The sequence below is a fragment of the Lipophrys pholis genome, assembly GCF_963383615.2.
Source record: "Lipophrys pholis genome assembly, chromosome: 22".
In the NCBI taxonomy this organism is placed as follows: domain Eukaryota; kingdom Metazoa; phylum Chordata; class Actinopteri; order Blenniiformes; family Blenniidae; genus Lipophrys; species Lipophrys pholis.
In genome coordinates, this window is record NC_137644.1 from 19,552,068 (window position 1) to 19,565,981 (window position 13,914).

General features: G+C 42.0%; 2 protein-coding genes across 4 annotated transcripts; both read right to left on the bottom strand.

The window, feature by feature from the left end:
* Positions 1–2,039: 2,039 nt before the first annotated feature.
* On the bottom strand, positions 2,040–5,282 carry LOC308127289 (angiopoietin-related protein 5-like). 2 transcript variants are annotated; one of them, XM_080492236.1, is made up of 7 exons: positions 5,194–5,282; positions 4,927–4,996; positions 4,813–4,840; positions 4,629–4,720; positions 3,860–3,977; positions 3,475–3,654; positions 2,040–2,426 (listed from the first exon to the last, which is right to left on the bottom strand). In XM_080492236.1, the coding sequence occupies exons 2-7, from the start codon at positions 4,993–4,995 to the stop codon at positions 2,140–2,142; spliced, it is 774 nt and encodes a 257-aa protein (XP_080348362.1). In that variant the 5' UTR covers position 4,996; positions 5,194–5,282; the 3' UTR covers positions 2,040–2,139. The 2 variants fall into 2 exon arrangements, with proteins under 2 accessions (XP_080348362.1, XP_080348363.1); XM_080492237.1 differs by lacking the exon at positions 5,194–5,282 and having other exon boundaries at positions 2,041–2,426; positions 4,927–5,182.
* Positions 5,283–9,309: 4,027 nt separating this feature from the next.
* On the bottom strand, positions 9,310–12,615 carry LOC308127287 (angiopoietin-related protein 5-like). 2 transcript variants are annotated; one of them, XM_080492232.1, is made up of 7 exons: positions 12,527–12,615; positions 12,260–12,329; positions 12,146–12,173; positions 11,962–12,053; positions 11,193–11,310; positions 10,764–10,943; positions 9,310–9,696 (listed from the first exon to the last, which is right to left on the bottom strand). In XM_080492232.1, exons 2-7 carry the CDS (start codon positions 12,326–12,328, stop codon positions 9,410–9,412), a joined length of 774 nt encoding a protein of 257 aa, XP_080348358.1. In that variant the 5' UTR covers position 12,329; positions 12,527–12,615; the 3' UTR covers positions 9,310–9,409. The 2 variants fall into 2 exon arrangements, with proteins under 2 accessions (XP_080348358.1, XP_080348359.1); XM_080492233.1 differs by lacking the exon at positions 12,527–12,615 and having other exon boundaries at positions 9,311–9,696; positions 12,260–12,519.
* Between the last annotated feature and the right edge of the window lie 1,299 nt (positions 12,616–13,914).

The following is a 13,914-nucleotide window of genomic DNA, read 5'->3' on the forward strand; positions in this document are numbered from 1 at the left end:
AAACAAGGAACTGATTTCATCAGGTTCTTTCCTGAAATCAGAAGTGAAAAGTGCAAAAATGATAAAGAAAACTTCTGGATCAATCCAATAGATTTTGGGACGTTAACGGCTAACTGTTTCTGAATAAATCCTAAAAAAACTGCCAAGAAATTTCCCAAACAAAGTGGATAAGAGAGGCACCTCATGATGGACATCAAAGAAGAAAAGCATCTGATGCTAACTTGGTTCCGCAAACAAATGTGGCGTTGGCGACAATCTGTAATCTACCGACTGTAGCTCTAGTTTATTATTTCGTACTCTTCAATAGACTTATATTCATTCGGTGCAATGTCGTTCAGCTGCGATTATACTTAAAATACTATTGTTTTGAATATTCCTATTGTAAGTTATTAGTAGTAAATAGATTCTCTTCAGGATTGCAAAACAAAACAGAAACTAGCCTATGAAAATGTTTTGGTGGATCAAACTGAAGAATCAAATTTCAGTGGTTCATTGAATTGACTTTTTCAACTGCCACTTAGTTTCATGGGCTATTTGTACGGGACAATCAGAACCAAACAATGACAATAAAGATCTTTAATTTCAAACATATTTCTGAAGCATATGTAAAATGTCATTCGCCACACAACACAACTAGCATATGTAGGACAAAATAACATTAATCATGTTCTTGATAATGGGAGGTCTGGGGTGGATTTCGTGAGGCAGCCAGTGGGAAACAGTCATTCCCCAGGCATCCACCAGATGAACGTTTATTCCTTTGAATATGGCTCGAAGAACCTTGTCACGCTGCATCGAGTACCAGTCGCTGGTCGCCAGCACCTCGAACAGCTCTAGACTCTTGAGGTTCGCCGTTCTGAAGATGATCACGGTGTCCGGCGCCCTGGTCAGCAGGCGCACCACTGCCTTGCGGATGCTCAACAGCCGCCGGGTGTAGACCTCGATGGGGAAAGTGGCGTAATGTGACCAGATGCCAATGATGATGACCGTGTTGGCGCCCCCGGGTACTCCGTCCAGTTCATTTGCAATGAAACGCATCTCACTGGTCAAGACGTCGAAGCGGATCGGAGGACCGTGGCAGCGGAACGTCACCTTGATGTTGTTGTCATAGTCCAGAGCCAAGAACGGGCCGGACTGTTTTGGGTTGTGCAGGTTGAACTCCCGGAGACCTGGATGTGATGGAGACAGGACCAAATGAGTCAAATCGTAAAGGAAATCTAAACAATACACAATATTCTTACAGAGTGAATACCTGGTAAGACTCCCATGAGGTATTCAAACCACTGCCTGATGGTGGAGTCTCCATACATGTGGACCACCTTCTTGCTCAGACACTGAGTCATGGCTGACTTGTTGAACTGGCGAACCGGCGTGCCGATGAGTGACTGCCAAACACCTTTGTAGTAATAACCTACTGCTCCAGGCACAGCACTTCTCTGCTTCACCTCTGGTTCATCTGTTTAAAGAGTTTAAAAAGACACGCAAACGCCTCGGTCGAGACTAAATCACATTTTAAACCAGGATTTAGTGATATAGCTTTCTCAGAAGTGGATTAAAATAGTCTTAGACTTGTCCTTGTCTTGAGATAAATGATCTCCTCTCTTGAAGGGAGACTAGAGCTAATCCAGGTCTACATCAAGATTTAAACTTCAGATTAAAGGCTGTATGCCTCATGGTGTCTGGTGAAAATGGATTTCCTTGGTTACATTGATGATGCTTAAAAACAATAACAACAACAACAATAATAATATATTTTATTTGTAATGCATTTCATATTTGAGCAATATTGAAGTGCGACAGAAGTTAAAAAACAACAGTTGAAGAGTTTATCTGGGCCATTCAGTGGCTAAAAGAAACACCATAGAAAACTTAAAAAGACTTTCATAAAAAGGTTTCATTTAAAAGCGTCTAAAAATCCCTTTTTAATTTTTTTATATGCATAGTTGCAGTCGTGTACTTACATGCTGTTGTTACAAAACACTAAGAATATTGGGCATAATTAGCTTTCGGAAAGAAAGAAGTCAATAAAGAGGATTTTTTGGGAATCTTTTTATTCAATGCTCAGGAAACAAATAATCACTGTTATCCCACTCTTGATTTTTGACTTTAATGAAGTAAAGATGGACTGAGAGGCTCCGCTCACACAGACTTGACCATCATCCTGGTGGCCTTGAGTGAGGAAGAGGAGTGGCCCCTCCAGGTCTCCCAGCGGAGGCCCTTCACGTTGTCGGCGTGGTAAAAGCCATTCAGATAAGCGGAGCCACATCGGCTGAACCACCAGCTGCTGCTGTGGAAGTTGGTACAGGAATGATAAGCAATATCAAACTCGAAGATGCAAGGATTGCAGCCGTCATTGTCTCGGTCCTTGGTGCTGAAGCCGAAGCCGTTCTGGTTGGCTCCAGGGTGGGAACCACGAATGGCATCACCTGTAGACAAGGAGGTGGAAAAAAGTCAAGGGGTGCGTCCTAATAGTCCCTCCTATCTCCTAACAGTCCCTCCTATCTCCTAACAGTCCCTCCTATCTCCTTTCCTATCCACTTCTCCTTAAACCCCAGAAGTGTTTAAGTGATGGCCATGATAAGTAGCGTTGGAATTCTCACTAAGCCAAGGAAAGGAGGCTCAATGCTTCCTTTAGAACCTCCTTTAGCCTAGGAACCACTGATGCTTCCTTTAGAACCTCCTTTAGCCTAGGAACCACTGATGGTTCCTTTACCAAAGGAGACCAGCTCATGTTCCCCCACAATTCCTTGTGGCGACATCATTTAAAGGAACCCGCTCATCGGAGCGTTCAGGGAAACTCAGGATGACTGAAAAAGGAGCAGATCATGTAAGTTACCAAAGCAACAATCTGCCTAGAACAACTTGAAATCATCTAGAACCCAGATCCCAACTAGGAATGTTCTGGATGTTGTAGAACCAACACAGTAAAGTCCAGTTTTAGTGCCGCCTGGTCTCACTCTGATTGGTTCTTTATTCACCTGCAGCCGTTTCCCTTTAGTTCCTCTTTTCCTTTGATTTACATTCAAACCTTCAGATATTTGACGTTACATCAGAGGTTAGAGCCTCAGGGGAACGTGAGAGGAACCACCTTTATACTACTTTTGATCACATTTGGAGTTTGTTCACCACGACAGACGTCACTAACCTTCACCTCTGTTGGATTATTATTATGCCACCTAGTGGAAGTGTGGTCTGATTGTCATCGTGATCACCTTTCCTTAACTCCTTTAGGAAGCCTCCTAACACCTTTCCTGACCTCCTTTAGGAAGCCTCCTAACTCCTTTCCTTACCTCCTTTAGAAAGCCTCCTAACACCTTTCCTTAACTCCGTGATGTCATCCACAGCATTAAGGAAAAGTGGACAGGAAAGGAGATAGGAGGGAGTATTAGGAAGCATCCTAGTTGGAACTCTCTAGTGTAGCTGCCACGATGAGACCAGCTGGTTCTGATGTCGAGGTTTAGGAGGACCCGTTACCTGCAGTTCCTCTGTATGTCCCCACATGGAGTGCATAAGCCGAGTTTTCATCCCCCAGATAGAAGTTTTTGTACTCGGCGTAAGCGGTTCCTCCTTCCTGGTTCCACAGGTCCACCCTCAAGTTGGTCGTCCTGCCCCGGGTCAGCCAGTGCATCTTTTCCAAACCGAGCCAGTGGTCCCCTGGAACCAACAAAAAGCCAGTGCATTGTGACATGTAGTTTCAGTTCAGCCAATATTTAGATTTGCATTTTTATATCATTATAACAAAAGAAATGGCCACACACACACACACACACACACACACACACACACACACACACACACACACACACACACACACACACACACACACACACACACACACACACACACACACACCACTTACACGTCAGGTGGCCAAACCCAGCTCTATATGCAGCCCAGTTTCTATCGAAGGAAACTGAAGCTCCGGTGCGTTTTTGAATCACCGTCCAGCCGCCGTCTGATCGCATCTCACAGTACACCTGAGCAGAAAGTCCAGACGGGGAAATAACTAACAGGGCTTTAGTGATTTTTACTGAAACAGGTTAATGATGGCAATAAATAATCAGATGTTGCGAAGCTTTCAAATGGTTCCAGCCTCCAAGGGTCATGCTTGATGTCTTTTGTCCTCATTAAAATAAGTAGGTTAGTTTAAAAGTTAACTCAAACAAATCTGTGAGTCTACTGTCAAGTCAGCGGTCTGGGATTCCTCTGTGGTGGCTTCTGAAGCACATATAAATTAAGTAATGTTCATTTACTATATATGCTGAAAAATGTGTCATTTCAACTAAAATCTGTTTTTTGCGCCCCAGAATGTTTCCTAACTTTCACTTCAGCTGATAAATGTTGACTTTGGACGGACTAAATATTTTTCCACAGGTCACAACGCTGGTTTTCCTGCATGTTTAAAGCAAATAACAAATAAGTTTATGTAGATTCATAAAACAAAAACAAACAAAAAAAAAAACAACAACGACAAAATCTCAACAAGTTATCGTTGCTAAAACGGCTGAAAAAGTTGAGGTAGATTGTCAACAGCCCAAAAACTAAGTGGCTGAAATAAATCAAATGTGATGTAAAACTGCTGAAATGGCTAAAAACCTCTTTGACCTTCCTGAAATTTGCTTTGATACCTTGAAGGGGATTTTGTTGTGATCAGGCTGGATCATATAAACGCCGCTGCGCGACTCCGGCATGAGCTTCTTAATCTGACTGCAGTCTGCCGCTGATGTTTGAGAGGAAGAAAACCAAAGTTATTCCAAAAGATTTCAGACGTTTTGTCGCGTCCAGTAGAGACGATAAGGACACGAGTCTTACCGTGGGGGAATACATCGACCGGATGTTCCTAGAAAGAGAACAAAAACAGATTTAGAGTGAAGTTCGATTGAGTTTAAAGACGGCAGAACAACGTAGAGTTCAGTTTGTTTTAACCTGCGGTTGTGCTGCGCCGCTGGAAAGAAGAGCCAGGATCAGTCCACAGAGTCCGATCAGCATCTTCATTCTGACCCGAGGGACAGAGACAGATTCGCCTGAACAGTCAGACGTCTTCCAAACATGAACATCAGACTACAAAGACAGTGTGACACCAATTCAATGGAAGCCTACAAAAGGAAGGATTTCATCACATGACACTTTTCTGAACGTCTTCTAGACGATAAAAACTGTTTCTCTATAAACAAACCAGGATGTGTGACCCACCTTTTAAACGCCGTCACTTCCTGTCAAAGCTCAACCGAAAGGAGACGCACAGATCAACGGTGACTGACCCGATCGCTCAGGAAGAGTGTGTCCGTCCTGGTTTTGTCTCAGAATATATAGCGGAGCAGGAACCAGGAGGGGCCTCGGTGTTATTCACTGAATGTTGTCCTTCTAGCTGGACCACAAGCAGCATTCCAATATTGACCAGTAGTTTCTGTAGAGGACTGACCGGAGCAAACTCTGCAGGGCTTCAGGTCAAATATCTCCTGCAGAGTAAAAGAATCCTTTAGTAGGAAGAAGAACCGGGTTGATCCTGGCACACAGCAGGCCTCTTCCTCCATCAACCCGCCTCACTAATGTGAGTGTTCTGATCAGAATCTGGAAACGTTGCCAGTGTGTTGCTTTCAGGATTGACGGACACAGACCGACGCTGGAGGCCAGTCGTCAATCTGGTTTGTACCTGACAAACCAGTTTGGACAAATATTCAGAGGAAAGTTTTCTATTGATGGTCACAATATAGAATTACTGTGTTTCAGTTCAATTTACTCCAGTGGTGCTTAAAGTTGTTTGGACCAGAAGATTTTTGTTTTTTTGTGTTTAAATCTTCTGGTTCTTATTATTTAAAAAAAAAAAAAAAAAAGATAAAACACTTTAATTCTTCACTTTGGTAGATTCTAAAGAATCTGACGAGTTGGACTTTTGGAGGTAAAGTTGGTTCACAGGCGAACACAAAGAATAAAGACTTTTCCTCTTTATCTATTTTTTTGCTTGTGGACAGTTGGATTTCTTTGTCTTGCTTCTTCTTTTCCTTTCTCAGTTGCTGCCGTCAGACTCTGGAACAAACGGCCCCCGACATGCGCACCATTACCAACTTTGGCCTTTTTAAATCCAGACTCAAAACCTATTTATTCAGACCGGCTTTTAATACACAGTAATATGGTGACATTTTAATTGAATTGAATTGAATTGATTTGAATTGAATTTAAATGTCACCAAATTGTCACCATATTACTATTTTTTCTATTTTATTTTATTTGGTTTGATTTTATTTGACTCTATTGTGGATATAGTGTATGATTTACTCTTGTTCTGTTTTAACTTCTTTCTTTCTTGTTTTACTGTCCGATCTCATTGGAAAGCACTTTGGTCACCTTCAGTGTTGTAAAGGGCTTTATAAATACATTTTGATTGATCATCACATTATTTCACTTTCTACAGTGAAAAACAAACACAAGTGAATTTAAGGTCTGTTCCTACACTCAATGTTGAAATTACTTTCTGGTTGGAGTCGAATTTTATTCCCAGGAGGCAATTTGACGCTTCATTTAGAGACAAAGGCAGCGGAAGATGAACACAAAGCAAATTGTGTTGATTGTAGAACCATGAAGATGTTTGAAATCTTTACCAAAGACTTTAAACTGGACTGAATGTCCTCCTGCACATGAGGATCAAGGTTCAAACGTTTGCCCTGCAGTGAAGGAGTTGCTCTACTCTGCTGGGCTGAAATGCAAAACTGCCACTTGTCCAGCATGACCACCTTTTTCTTTCTTTCAGGATTTCACTTAAAAAGAAAGTCAGAATGTGTCAGTGTGATGTGGGAGATTAGGAGGAGAGAGTTCTACACGGTTCTTTGTCTCCCTCCGTCTCTACATCAGATTAATCAATAAATCTTCATTTGACACGTTTCCACAGTCAAATTCTAATTGAACATTAAAAACAGAATATCACATTGAAATGTCATAAAAACTACCATGTAGGGGCTACCATCCTGGAAATTATACAACATTTAACAGGTTATGAGGGGTAAATACACAAGCTTCTATATTTTATACATGAAAATCATGAATCAACAGGAATGTAAATGTGAAGGAAGAATCCATTCATCATTTCATTCATCTTCCATTTCCATTTTATTCAGCAACAAGAGACTCTAGTTAACCTGACCTGCTGTGTGTGTTTGCATTAAAGTACACTATGATATAAACCACAAATAAAATAATCACCTCTTTCTCTCATGTAGTGATCATAAAGTTTCAAACTAAGAAAATACAGACTTTCCTCTCTTTGCTTACGAGAAAACAAGGAACTGATTTCATCAGGTTCTTTCCTGAAATCAGAAGTGAAAAGTGCAAAAATGATAAAGAAAACTTCTGGATCAATCCAATAGATTTTGGGACGTTAACGGCTAACTGTTTCTGAATAAATCCTAAAAAAACTGCCAAGAAATTTCCCAAACAAAGCGGATAAGAGAGGCACCTCATGATGGACATCAAAGAAGAAAAGCATCTGATGCTAACTTGGTTCCGCAAACAAATGTGGCGTTGGCGACAATCTGTAATCTACCGACTGTAGCTCTAGTTTATTATTTCGTACTCTTCAATAGACTTATATTCATTCGGTGCAATGTCGTTCAGCTGCGATTATACTTAAAATACTATTGTTTTGAATATTCCTATTGTAAGTTATTAGTAGTAAATAGATTCTCTTCAGGATTGCAAAACAAAACAGAAACTAGCCTATGAAAATGTTTTGGTGGATCAAACTGAAGAATCAAATTTCAGTGGTTCATTGAATTGACTTTTTCAACTGCCACTTAGTTTCATGGGCTATTTGTACGGGACAATCAGAACCAAACGATGACAATAAAGATCTTTAATTTCAAACATATTTCTGAAGCATATGTAAAATGTCATTCGCCACACAACACAACTAGCATATGTAGGACAAAATAACATTAATCATGTTCTTGATAATGGGAGGTCTGGGGTGGATTTCGTGAGGCAGCCAGTGGGAAACAGTCATTCCCCAGGCGTCCACCAGATGAACGTTTATTCCTTTGAATATGGCTCGAAGAACCTTGTCACGCTGCATCGAGTACCAGTCGCTGGTCGCCAGCACCTCGAACAGCTCTAGACTCTTGAGGTTCGCCGTTCTGAAGATGATCACGGTGTCCGGCTCCCTGGTCAGCAGGCGCACCACTGCCTTGCGGATGCTCAACAGCCGCCGGGTGTAGACCTCGATGGGGAAAGTGGCGTAACGTGACCAGATGCCAATGATGATGACCGTGTTGGCGCCCCCGGGTACTCCGTCCAGTTCATTTGCAATGTAACGCATCTCACTGGTCAAGACGTCAAAGCGGATCGGAGGACCGTGGCAGCGGAACATCACCTTGATGTTGTTGTCATAGTCCAGAGCCAAGAACGGGCCGGACTGTTTTGGGTTGTGCAGGTTGAACTCCCGGAGACCTGGATGTGATGGAGACAGGACCAAATGAGTCAAATCGTAAAGGAAATCTAAACAATACACAATATTCTTACAGAGTGAATACCTGGTAAGACTCCCCTGAGGTATTCAAACCACTGCCTGATGGTGGAGTCTCCATACATGTGGACCACCTTCTTGCTCAGACACTGAGTCATGGCTGACTTGTTGAACTGGCGAACCGGCGTGCCGATGAGTGACTGCCAAACACCTTTGTAGTAATAACCTACTGCTCCAGGCACAGCACTTCTCTGCTTCACCTCTGGTTCATCTGTTTAAAGAGTTTAAAAAGACACGCAAACGCCTCGGTCGAGACTAAATCACATTTTAAACCAGGATTTAGTGATATAGCTTTCTCAGAAGTGGATTAAAATAGTCTTAGACTTGTCCTTGTCTTGAGATAAATGATCTCCTCTCTTGAAGGGAGACTAGAGCTAATCCAGGTCTACATCAAGATTTAAACTTCAGATTAAAGGCTGTATGCCTCATGGTGTCTGGTGAACATGGATTTCCTTGGTTACATTGATGATGCTTAAAAACAATAACAACAACAACAATAATAATATATTTTATTTGTAATGCATTTCATATTTGAGCAATATTGAAGTGCGACAGAAGTTAAAAAACAACAGTTGAAGAGTTTATCTGGGCCATTCAGTGGCTAAAAGAAACACCATAGAAAACTTAAAAAGACTTTCATAAAAAGGTTTCATTTAAAAGCGTCTAAAAATCCCTTTTTAATTTTTTTATATGCATAGTTGCAGTCGTGTACTTACATGCTGTTGTTACAAAACACTAAGAATATTGGGCATAATTAGCTTTCGGAAAGAAAGAAGTCAATAAAGAGGATTTTTTGGGAATCTTTTTATTCAATGCTCAGGAAACAAATAATCACTGTTATCCCACTCTTGATTTTTGACTTTAATGAAGTAAAGATGGACTGAGAGGCTCCGCTCACACAGACTTGACCATCATCCTGGTGGCCTTGAGTGAGGAAGAGGAGTGGCCCCTCCAGGTCTCCCAGCGGAGGCCCTTCACGTTGTCGGCGTGGTAAAAGCCATTCAGATAAGCGGAGCCACATCGGCTGAACCACCAGCTGCTGCTGTGGAAGTTGGTACAGGAATGATAAGCAATATCAAACTCGAAGATGCAAGGATTGCAGCCGTCATTGTCTCGGTCCTTGGTGCTGAAGCCGAAGCCGTTCTGGTTGGCTCCAGGGTGGGAACCACGAATGGCATCACCTGTAGACAAGGAGGTGGAAAAAAGTCAAGGGGTGCGTCCTAATAGTCCCTCCTATCTCCTAACAGTCCCTCCTATCTCCTTTCCTATCCACTTCTCCTTAAACCCCAGAAGTGTTTAAGTGGTGGCCATGATAAGTAGCGTTGGAATTCTCACTAAGCCAAGGAAAGGAGGCTCAATGCGTCCTTTAGAACCTCCTTTAGCCTAGGAACCACTGATGCTTCCTTTAGAACCTCCTTTAGCCTAGGAACCACTGATGCTTCCTTTAGAACCTCCTTTATCCTAGGAACCACTGATGGTTCCTTTACCAAAGGAGACCAGCTCATGTTCCCCCACAATTCCTTGTGGCGACATCATTTAAAGGAACCCGCTCATCGGAGCGTTCAGGGAAACTCAGGATGACTGAAAAAGGAGCAGATCATGTAAGTTACCAAAGCAATAATCTGCCTGGAACAACTTGAAATCATCTAGAACCCAGATCCCAACTAGGAATGTTCTGGATGTTGTAGAACCAACACAGTAAAGTCCAGTTTTAGTGCAGCCTGGTCTCACTCTGATTGGTTCTTTATTCACCTGCAGCCGTTTCCCTTTAGTTCCTCTTTTCCTTTGATTTACATTCAAACCTTCAGATATTTGACGTTACATCAGAGGTTAGAGCCTCAGGGGAACGTGAGAGGAACCACCTTTATACTACTTTTGATCACATTTGGAGTTTGTTCACCACGACAGACGTCTCTAACCTTCACCTCTGTTGGATTATTATTACGCCACCTAGTGGAAGTGTGGTCTGATTGTCATCGTGATCACCTTTCCTGACCTCCTTTAGGAAGCCTCCTAACACCTTTCCTGACCTCCTTTAGGAAGCCTCCTAACTCCTTTCCTTACCTCCTTTAGAAAGCCTCCTAACACCTTTCCTTAACTCCGTGATGTCATCCACAGCATTAAGGAAAAGTGGACAGGAAAGGAGATAGGAGGGAGTATTAGGAAGCATCCTAGTTGGAACTCTCTAGTGTAGCTGCCACGATGAGACCAGCTGGTTCTGATGTCGAGGTTTGGGAGGACCCGTTACCTGCAGTTCCTCTGTATCTCCCCACATGGAGTGCATAAGCCGAGTTTTCATCCCCCAGATAGAAGTTTTTGTACTCGGCGTAAGCGGTTCCTCCTTCCTGGTTCCACAGGTCCACCCTCAAGTTGGTCGTCCTGCCCCGGGTCAGCCAGTGCATCTTTTCCAAACCGAGCCAGTGGTCCCCTGGAACCAACAAAAAGCCAGTGCATTGTGACATGTAGTTTCAGTTCAGCCAATATTTAGATTTGCATTTTTATATCATTATAACAAAAGAAATGGCCACACACACACACACACACACACACACACACACACACACACACACACACACACACACACACACACACACACACACACACACACACACACACACACACACACACACACACACACACACACACACACACACACACACACACACACACCACTTACACGTCAGGTGGCCAAACCCAGCTCTATATGCAGCCCAGTTTCTATCGAAGGAAACTGAAGCTCCGGTGCGTTTTTGAATCACCGTCCAGCCGCCGTCTGATCGCATCTCACAGTACACCTGAGCAGAAAGTCCACACGGGGAAATAACTAACAGGGCTTTAGTGATTTTTACTGAAACAGGTTAATGATGGCAATAAATAATCAGATGTTGCGAAGCTTTCAAATGGTTCCAGCCTCCAAGGGTCATGCTTGATGTCTTTTGTCCTCATTAAAATAAGTAGGTTAGTTTAAAAGTTAACTCAAACAAATCTGTGAGTCTACTGTCAAGTCAGCGGTCTGGGATTCCTCTGTGGTGGCTTCTGAAGCACATATAAATTAAGTAATGTTCATTTACTATATATGCTGAAAAATGTGTCATTTCAACTAAAATCAGTTTTTTGCGCCCCAGAATGTTTCCTAACTTTCACTTCAGCTGATAAATGTTGACTTTGGACGGACTAAATATTTTTCCACAGGTCACAACGCTGGTTTTCCTGCATGTTTAAAGCAAATAACAAATAAGTTTATGTAGATTCATAAAACAAAAACAAACAAAAAAAAAAACAACAACGACAAAATCTCAACAAGTTATCGTTGCTAAAACGGCTGAAAAAGTTGAGGTAGATTGTCAACAGCCCAAAAACTAAGTGGCTGAAATAAATCAAATGTGATGTAAAACTGCTGAAATGGCTAAAAACCTCTTTGACCTTCCTGAAATTTGCTTTGATACCTTGAAGGGGATTTTGTTGTGATCAGGCTGGATCATATAAACGCCGCTGCGCGACTCCGGCATGAGCTTCTTAATCTGACTGCAGTCTGCCGCTGATGTTTGAGAGGAAGAAAACCAAAGTTATTCCAAAAGATTTCAGACGTTTTGTCGCGTCCAGTAGAGACGATAAGGACACGAGTCTTACCGTGGGGGAATACATCGACCGGATGTTCCTAGAAAGAGAACAAAAACAGATTTAGAGTGAAGTTCGATTGAGTTTAAAGACGGCAGAACAACGTAGAGTTCAGTTTGTTTTAACCTGCGGTTGTGCTGCGCCGCTGGAAAGAAGAGCCAGGATCAGTCCACAGAGTCCGATCAGCATCTTCATTCTGACCCGAGGGACAGAGACAGATTCGCCTGAACAGTCAGACGTCTTCCAAACATGAACATCAGACTACAAAGACAGTGTGACACCAATTCAATGGAAGCCTACAAAAGGAAGGATTTCATCACATGACACTTTTCTGAACGTCTTCTAGACGATAAAAACTGTTTCTCTATAAACAAACCAGGATGTGTGACCCACCTTTTAAACGCCGTCACTTCCTGTCAAAGCTCAACCGAAAGGAGACGCACAGATCAACGGTGACTGACCCGATCGCTCAGGAAGGGTGTGTCCGTCCTGGTTTTGTCTCAGAATATATAGCGGAGCAGGAACCAGGAGGGGCCTCGGTGTTATTCACTGAATGTTGTCCTTCTAGCTGGACCACAAGCAGCATTCCAATATTGACCAGTAGTTTCTGTAGAGGACTGACCGGAGCAAACTCTGCAGGGCTTCAGGTCAAATATCTCCTGCAGAGTAAAAGAATCCTTTAGTAGGAAGAAGAACCGGGTTGATCCTGGCACACAGCAGGCCTCTTCCTCCATCAACCCGCCTCACTAATGTGAGTGTTCTGATCAGAATCTGGAAACGTTGCCAGTGTGTTGCTTTCAGGATTGACGGACACAGACCGACGCTGGAGTCCAGTCGTCAATCTGGTTTGTACCTGACAAACCAGTTTGGACAAATATTCAGAGGAAAGTTTTCTATTGATGGTCACAATATAGAATTACTGTGTTTCAGTTCAATTTACTCCAGTGGTGCTTAAAGTTGTTTGGACCAGAAGATTTTTGTTTTTTTGTGTTTAAATCTTCTGGTTCTTATTATTTAAAAAAAAAAAAAAAAAAGATAAAACACTTTAATTCTTCACTTTGGTAGATTCTAAAGAATCTGACGAGTTGGACTTTTGGAGGTAAAGTTGGTTCACAGGCGAACACAAAGAATAAAGACTTTTCCTCTTTATCTATTTTTTTGCTTGTGGACAGTTGGATTTCTTTGTCTTGCTTCTTCTTTTCCTTTCTCAGTTGCTGCCGTCAGACTCTGGAACAAACGGCCCCCGACATGCGCACCATTACCAACTTTGGCCTTTTTAAATCCAGACTCAAAACCTATTTATTCAGACCGGCTTTTAATACACAGTAATATGGTGACATTTGAATTGAATTGAATTGAATTGAATTGAATTGAATTGAATTGAATTGAATTGAATTGAATTTAAATGTCACCAAATTGTCACCATATTACTATTTTTTCTATTTTATTTTATTTGGTTTGATTTTATTTGACTCTATTGTGGATATAGTGTATGATTTACTCTTGTTCTGTTTTAACTGCTTTCTTTCTTGTTTTACTGTCCGATCTCATTGGAAAGCACTTTGGTCACCTTCAGTGTTGTAAAGGGCTTTACAAATACATTTTGATTGATCATCACATTATTTCACTTTCTACAGTGAAAAACAAACACAAGTGAATTTAAGGTCTGTTCCTACACTCAATGTTGAAATTACTTTCTGGCTGGAGTTGAATTTTATTCCCAGGAGGCAATTTGACGCTTCATTTAGAGACAAAGGCAGCGGAAGATGAACACAAAGCAA